Here is an 8504-nt window from a genome sequence, read left to right as displayed (position 1 = left end):
GAGACAAACGCTCTGACACATTTATTTATTATCGAAAATATTTACAAAAATTTACAGTTTTCTAGGTAATTCCCCTCACTAGTTACACATTTCTGCTACCTCTCCGGAAGCTTTTTGATGCCGGTATCGAAGAATTCCTTGGGCAACTCGGACAGCCATGTGCGCACGAACTCCTCTACCTCGTCGTCGGTGTTGAATCTTTGACCTCCGAGGGCTTCTTTCAGTGGTCCAAACATGTGGTAGTCGCAGGGTTATAAATCCGGACTGTAGGGGGGGTGTTCTAGTACCTCCCACCCCAATTCTGATATTGTATCGAGCGTGAGACGCGCGGTATGAGGGCGCGCGTTATCCTGGAGAAGAATCGCACTTCGCGCTGGAATGCTCCTCCGTTTCGAGCGATAAGCGGGTTTCACGTGTGTTTTCAGAAGGTTAGAGTAGTATGTAGCATTGATGGAACGTTGTGTGCGCAGGAAGTCAACGTACAGCACTCCCCGCCGGTTTAAATGAGTTGTTCTACGCGGCGAATGTTGTCTGGTGTGATGCTGGTTCGCGGTCGACGATCATGCGGCTCATTCTCGACGGTTTCGCGACCATCTTTGAACGCTTTGGCCTATTTAAACACAGCAGACCTACTCAGGCACTCACTACCGAACTGATTTCGCAAACGCCGAAGAATTTCCGTGTTTTTAACGCCTTCCCACACCAAAAAACGAATGACAATACGTTGCGCAACGGCGGTCGGCACTTGACGTTCACTCATGGTCGTATCACGCGCGTGAAACGTGCGTTCGCGACGAAAAATATGCCACACTGTTCGTAAGAAACCCAGCTATCACATACTCAAGCCGCGACCTTCAAAACATACAGGCGCGCCATCTACAGCGTTTGTCTCGATCATATTTGAACCGCCCTCGTATATATGAAATGACTCGGGAAGACATCCCCAACAACATATTTAAAAATAAAGCAAATCGGAGAGGAAGCCCTTTTTATGCATAAATACCATATATTTCTACCAATATTGCATTAATGTCTTTTTCCACACATATCCTATACTTCTTTCCATTTGTGCACTCTCCCTTCCACAGCATATTTTTAAATTTATTCATATCTCGATCTTATATGTATGGGTAGGAAGCAGAAGAAAAATGTTAGTGGATGAAAATTTTATTTTATTATACAATTGTAGGATTAGGATAAGATACAGGATTGTTTGAATTATTTTAGTTATTCTTTATTTTCTTTTAATTCGAGTTAGCCGCGGAGGAGTAAGGGCCGAGAGCGGTAGAGAGTAAGAGCGTAGTCCCAAAGAGGGAGCTGGGGCGTTGAGCGGCGCGCGACAGGGGCGAGAGTGACGAGGAGAGAGCTCGGAACCGGTTGATACGAGAGAGTTTTCGTGAGAGCGTGAAAAAGTGCGAGCGTATGTCTCATGGACCTCGTGTATATCCTACTTGTAAAACTTATGGGAAATAAAAATCCTATAAATTTGGGGGCTCGTCCGGGATATACGGAAAAAATTAACCGGAACCTCTCGCAAGATAAGCAGATGAGGTTAGAAGACCCTGATAGAAGACCCTGATAGAAGACCCTGAAAGAAGACGTTGAAAGAAGACGCTGATAGAAGACGCTGAGGGAAGACGCTAGAGCAACGAAATAAAGACGTAAGACGAGAAGACGTGAAGAGTAAGGAGGAAAAACCTACGATCCACGATGGGAAAATTAGGTCAAGTACTAGCAATCAACCAAAAGATCGGCACGGCGTCTAAGCCAGTAATAACCGCCATGCATAGATTCGTTTTTGAAGAAGACGGAGACAGAAATAATCGAAGACGCTTACGCGAGTTCAAAGGTTTTACGTTCAAGAACGATTCACCTGAATTCGCAGCTAAGATGCAGTATGCAGTACGCTTTACAATAGGAGATTTAATATCAATCTGCAATGTTCTGGGCCTTGAATATGCAGGAAACGCCGAGCAGCTAAGAGAAAGGATATTGAGAGCCTTAATGAATGTAGACGCCCTCAACCCAACCGATGACGAAGATGACGTGGCCGACGACGATGACGAAAAATATGAGGCCAGTGTGAACGAACTAAATGACGTGGGTGAAGTAGACGGCGACGTCGAGGAAGACGAAGAAGACGAAGAAGACGAAGATGTTAGAAGTCAGGCTCAAAGGTCGGATGTAAGATCGGGAAGAAGCTACAGACGGGGAAATAGACATTTTGTGCTACGTTATAGAGATGTCGAAGACTCAGTTCGCCCGTTTAACGGAACCGATTCATACCCGATCGAACGATGGATAAGTGATTTTGAGGAAGCGGCTGTTATGTTCGGATGGAGTGAGTTGCAGAAGGTCGTGTTTGCGAAGAAATCCTTGAAAGGAGTCGCCAAACTATTTATACAAAGTGAGAGTATTATTAAGACGTGGAAGAAGCTAAAGGATGCCTTGACGGAAGAATTTTCAACGAAGATTAACAGTGCACAATTACACAAACTGTTGGAAAGACGCAGGATGAAAAAAGAAGAGACATTTCAAGAGTATTTTTTTGCTATGAGAGAGTTAGCATCAAGAGGCTCTATAGAATCAGATGCAGTGTTCGACTACGTGATAGGCGGCATCAATGACGAAATATGTAATAAGCAAATTTGTACGGAGCAAAGACTGTCCGCGAATTTAAAGACAAGCTCGAGACTTACGAGAAGATGAAGAAGAGCGGTTCGGACAAAACAACAAAACATCCAAGGGCTCGAAACGAAGTAAACAAACATGTTGGTAAGAAATCCTCAGAAGAAGATGTTAAGAAGAAGACGCCAGACGATCAATCCGGCGGATCACAAATACGCTGTTATAACTGCGGTATGAATGGACACCACGCCAAGAATTGCGACAAGAAGTCTTTAGGAAAGAAATGCTTTAGCTGCAACAAATTCGGTCACGAAGCAAAAGATTGTGAGGATAAAAAGAAGAATGCTACATCGGACGCGGATCAAGCGGTTAATTTGGTAGATGTTTCTCCAACGAATGCGTGTAAGAGTATTGTTATAAATGACGTAAAGTTTCAAGCGCTAATGGACACGGGTAGTACAGTTAGCTTACTTAGAGAAGACGCGTTTAGAAAATTACGAAAGTATACACTTGTTCAGTCGTCACGTACATTTTTCGGTTTCGGAGGCGGAGAATCAAAGACGCTAGGATATTTTCAAACTATTGTGTATATCGATGGAGAAGATTATCCTTTGACGTTATATGTTGTACCACATGAGTCGGTAAACATGGAAGCAGTTATAGGTAGAGATATATTAGAACAAGCCGATGTAAATTTTGGACGAGAGGGTATATTAGTTTTGAAGAAATCAGTAATAAATTTCCTAGCGCAGATTAACGTTTCAGAAGAATCGCGAGTAGATGTTGAACATATTCCAGACGTAGAAGTAAGAGATCGAGTTAAAGATTTGATAGGCGAATATAAACCGAAAAAACATGATTGTAAGACTACGGGAATTAATCTGAAGATAACGCTAAAGAATGAAAATCCGATTTATCAGAGACCACGTAGACTAGCGATTCCAGAGAAGAAAATAGTAGAAAAACAGGTACAAGAATGGATAGAAGGAGGTATTGTCGAACCATGTTCCTCGGAATATGCAAGCTCGGTAGTCGTAGTGAAAAAGAAGGACGGTTCGCCGCGAGTTTGTATCGATTATCGACCGCTCAATCGAATTATAAAACGAGATAGACATCCGTTGCCATTGATAGAAGATCAGATAGACAAACTAAAAGACGCGCGAATATTTAGCACACTCGACCTTAAAAACGGATTTTTCCATGTGAAAGTAGATGAAGAAAGTCGTAAGTACACAGCATTTGTCACACATGAAGGTCAATATCAATTTTTAAGAGCTCCTTTTGGTTTGTCTAATTCTCCTCCAGTATTCCAGAGGTTTATCAACCATATTTTTAGACCGTTGGTCAATGCCGGAATAATGACGTTATATTTAGACGATGTTATAATTTTAGCCATTGATTATAATCAGGCTGTGGAAAGACTAAAGACTGTATTAGAGGTAGCCAGCGATTATGGATTAGAGTTAAATGTTAAGAAAGGTAAATTTATGAAGACGCGTATAGAGTATTTAGGGCAGATCATAGAAAATGGAACAGTGTCTCCATCCCCAGAAAAAATAAAGGCGGTAATAGGATTTCCAGAGCCGACGACGATCAAGCAAGTTCAGAGTTTCCTTGGCCTCACGGGATATTTCCGAAAATTCATCGAAGGATATTCGATGATTGCGAAGCCGCTGAGTGACCTACTGCGTAAGGACAGAGATTTTCAATTTGAAAAAGCGGAAAAAGACGCCTTTAACGAGTTAAAGCAGGTATTAAGTAAAGAACCCGTCTTACAAATATTTGATCCGACGTTAGAGACAGAAGTACATACGGACGCTAGCCAGGATGGAATAGGCGCGATCTTGTTGCAACGATCAAAAACAGATGATAGATTGCACCCCGTACAATACATGAGTCGTAAAACATCACCAGCTGAGAGAAAATACAGAAGTTACGAATTAGAGGTATTAGCCGTAATTGAAGCTTTAGAGAGGTTCCGTATATACTTGCTCGGATTAAGATTTAAGATAATAACGGATTGTGCAGCTTTCACCCAAACGATGCAGAAAAAAGAAGTATCACCGAAAATTTGGCGATGGGTTGAAAAACTGGAAGATTTTGATTATGTTCTAGAGCACTGACCAGGTATCCGAATGAAGCATGTGGACGCGTTAAGCAGAAACGCCGTTATGACGATAATCGAAGATGGTATACTGGTGAAGATAAAAGCTGCCCAGATGGAAGATCCCAGATTAAATTCGTTGATGAAAGAACCAGAATCAGAACTGAGTGACGGTTATATTTGATGGGAGGAACACTCCATAAACTTATAGACGGCAGGGACTTACTAGTTGTTCCAGATCTCATGCAAAACGAGATAATACGAGAGATCCACAACAAGGGACATCTTTCAGCTAAGAGAACCGAGGATATAATACAGAAAGAATATTTTATACCGGACTTAAAGAAGAAAATCGAAAATATTATAACGAATTGTATCCCATGCATTTTAGCTAATCGAAAGTCTGGCAAACAGGAAGGTCAACTTCATCCACTACCTAAAGGAGACGTCCCTTTACACACATATCATGTGGACCATTTAGGCCCTTTGGAATCCACGAGCAAGAATTATAATCACATTTTGGTTGTCATCGACAGTTTCACGAAATTTACTTGGCTATATCCAACCAAGAGCACGACGTCACGCGAAGTAATTACGAAGTTAGAGTTACAACAACAAGTGTTCGGAAATCCAGCATGCATCATTTCAGATAGAGGAACTGCCTTTTCGTCAAAAGAATTTAATGATTATTGCGTCGCAGAAGGAATAAGACACATATCAATCACGACGGGTTTGCCTAGAGCCAACGGACAAGCTGAGAGGATTAATCGAACGATAATTCCGATACTAACCAAGCTGTCATTGGAAGATTCAACCAAGTGGTATCGATATGTCGGTCAGCTTCAGTACGTTTTGAATTCTACCTTTCAAATAAGTATTGGCTTGACACCATTCGAGCTATTAACCGGTGTAAAAATGAGGTGCAAAGAAGATCTACGTTTAAAAGAGGTGTTGGAGCAAGCTTGGCAAGAGCATTTTGAAGATGAACGCATTGTTCTACGGACGAAGGCTAAAAACCAAATATTGAAGACACAACAAGAGAACTGCAAAACGTTCAACAAAAGTCGTAAACCACCACGGAAATACAAAGTCGGCGAGCTAGTCGCAATTAAGCGAACACAGATGTCCCCAGGGCGAAAGCTACGCGCAAAATATTTAGGTCCTTATAGCGTTGTTAAGATTAAAAATAATGATACGACGTAAAGCGAACAACCCCAGGAGAAGGACCAGGTGTCACGAGTACGTGTGCTGAATTTATGAAGCCATGGTTAAATGTAAAGTAACCATTCGAGGCGAATAGTTAGTCAGAAATGGCCGAATGTAGGATTAGGATAAGATACAGGATTGTTTGAATTATTTTAGTTATTCTTTATTTTCTTTTAATTCGAGTTAGCCGCGGAGGAGTAAGGGCCGAGAGCGGTAGAGAGTAAGAGTGTAGTCCCAAAGAGGGAGCTGGGGCGTTGAGCGGCGCGCGACAGGGGCGAGAGTGACGAGGAGAGAGCTCGGAACCGGTTGATACGAGAGTTTTCGTGAGAGCGTGAAAAAGTGCGAGCGTATGTCTCATGGACCTCGTGTATATCCTACTTGTAAAACTTATGGGAAATAAAAATCCTATACAATTATTAATTTTTTTTCGTTCATCACCTCGTTTAAAGTTTTCAGCAATAAGTTCATCTACAGCATAAACTATTAATTCACAATCTATGACAGAAGTTTTATCATATACCTCTCGTACAGTATACCAATTGCATCATCTCTCTCGGCACTGGTCATATTACTTTGCAAACAACACACAAATTGATCGAAGCTTTCATTTACAGCTTCTATATCCTCCGATAGTTCGCGATATACATGCTCTACACAATGTTCGAGTTTGAGTAAAAATAATACAGTTGACATGTTCATGTACATGCAAGTGTCATCTAACGTTAATATTACAACTTTGTTATTATACGTTCTAACAAGTTCTAAAACTAAATTATCAATCTGTACCGATGATGCGTCTGTTGACTTGAAGAGCTGTTCTATTTCTACACGTTTCTTGATAATTTCCATCCACATTGAATAATCCAACACTATCTTATTTCCTTGATTATCGCCGAGCATGAATTCCACATAGGATTCGTCAGGTACCACGCAGATTCCAACATCCAAGTATTTGTACGCAGTGGATGTCAGGGCGAATCTCCTGCTCATGATACGAGGCGTGTAACGAGGTTTATCAGAACTGAAAGAATACATAAAGTAAAATAAATACATGTAAATCAGGAAAAGTATGAACAAATGTACAATAATTTTAGGGTACTTACGCATCATGCTGTTTCTTGCACGAAACAGTTTCATGTCAAGAAACGGATGGTGTACAACTTTGAGGAACGGATGGTGTATAACTGCTTCGAGGAACATACGGCATGTAACGCCGATTGCTAAAACTGTTTGAAAAATACAATTAAATGTTGAAAAAGGTATATAATATATATGCAATATCCCAGATAGCATTTTGACATCCAATGTATATACATTGCATATACATCAGTGTATATGACATATCCTATGAACATGCAGTGATATATCAATGACATACATTGGATATCGTAGGTATGTGCAAATGCAACGCGCTGTAGATGCAATTTATATCCATGCAATATACATGTGTATATTTGCCGAACATTCTATGTACATGTGTATGTGAATATACAGAAAAGTATATATATGTATATATTTATAATAATTTATAGTTCAACTGATTGACTGTTAGGTACTTACTAATCCAGTATTGAATCAGTACTGTATTTCCACAATCATTACGATAAAAAAAGTAATGGTTTTGGTACAAGATTTTATTGAAAAAAAAATAAAAATTTTCAACTAGTTTTTTTATAATTTAATATATATTCATAATTTCACACATACACACACTCTATCTCCTTAATTCTAATTAAGAAAAATCCATACTATGTTACAATTTTTGGAAACGCTTTGTGGGATTCGAACCTAAGATTTCGGATTACTAGCCTAGTACGCTAACGCTGAGCTAACTATTTATACATGTTTTATCTACTCTACTGTTCGGCTACATATTATTTACATATTATTTTAATGCTGGTGGTCAACAGTAATGGTTACGGAATTGCACATCACTCAATAATAAAATTGTTCAGTAATCATGTTTTCTTTAATATACTCACATATACATGTGCATAGAATGTTCGGTAAATATACACATGTATATTGCATGGATGTACATTGCATGTACAGCGCGTTGCATTCGCACATATCTCAACACTGATGTATATGCAATGTATATACATTGGATGTCAAAATGCTTTCTGGGTTCCAGCTTACAAACGAACAGATCGACCAGTTTGATGAACTCATAATAAAAATTATTACTATTAATAAAAGGTATATGTATATTATATTTAAAAATATATTTTTTATCATTATTTATTTCTTTTCATTAAATAATTCAATAGCCGGAAAATTACATGTAGGGATACTAAATAGCTATGGCTATAGCTTTTTTTTTTTACGTGTGGAAATCCTTTATGGATACCCGGGCCCCCCCTCCGGGAAGGGAGTTTACATTAAGTGGCTCGGGTTATGTGGGACTGCCCCCCTAATGGCGATCGGGTGCGGCCGCTGACATTGCGACCGCTGGGCTTACCGCACTAAAACCACACGGTGGACTGCGCTGTGCTTTACTTGGGGGACGCCCAGGACTTGGCAGAGCCATTACTTCTGGACGCCCCCCGCACCGGCCCGCCGTTTC

The 8504-nt window shown here is 40.3% G+C and overlaps 1 protein-coding gene across 1 annotated transcript; it reads right to left on the bottom strand.

The window, feature by feature from the left end:
- Nucleotides 1-6383: 6383 nt before the first annotated feature.
- Nucleotides 6384-7591, bottom strand: LOC105557411. Its single transcript, XM_012004658.1, has one exon. The coding sequence runs from the start codon at nt 7229-7231 to the stop codon at nt 6434-6436; it is 798 nt and encodes a 265-aa protein (XP_011860048.1). The 5' UTR covers nt 7232-7591; the 3' UTR covers nt 6384-6433.
- Nucleotides 7592-8504: the final 913 nt, after the last annotated feature.

Source organism: Vollenhovia emeryi, unplaced genomic scaffold (assembly GCF_000949405.1).
Source record: "Vollenhovia emeryi isolate VEMERY1.0 unplaced genomic scaffold, V.emery_V1.0 DF939494.1, whole genome shotgun sequence".
In the NCBI taxonomy this organism is placed as follows: domain Eukaryota; kingdom Metazoa; phylum Arthropoda; class Insecta; order Hymenoptera; family Formicidae; genus Vollenhovia; species Vollenhovia emeryi.
Note: the sequence above shows the minus strand (reverse complement) of the source record. Positions and strands in the feature narration are given on the sequence as shown.

Coding starts and splice junctions, on each gene's coding strand:
- LOC105557411 (XM_012004658.1), bottom strand. CDS start 7,231: ATGCTATCTGGGATATTGCATATATATTATATACCTTTTTCAACATTT.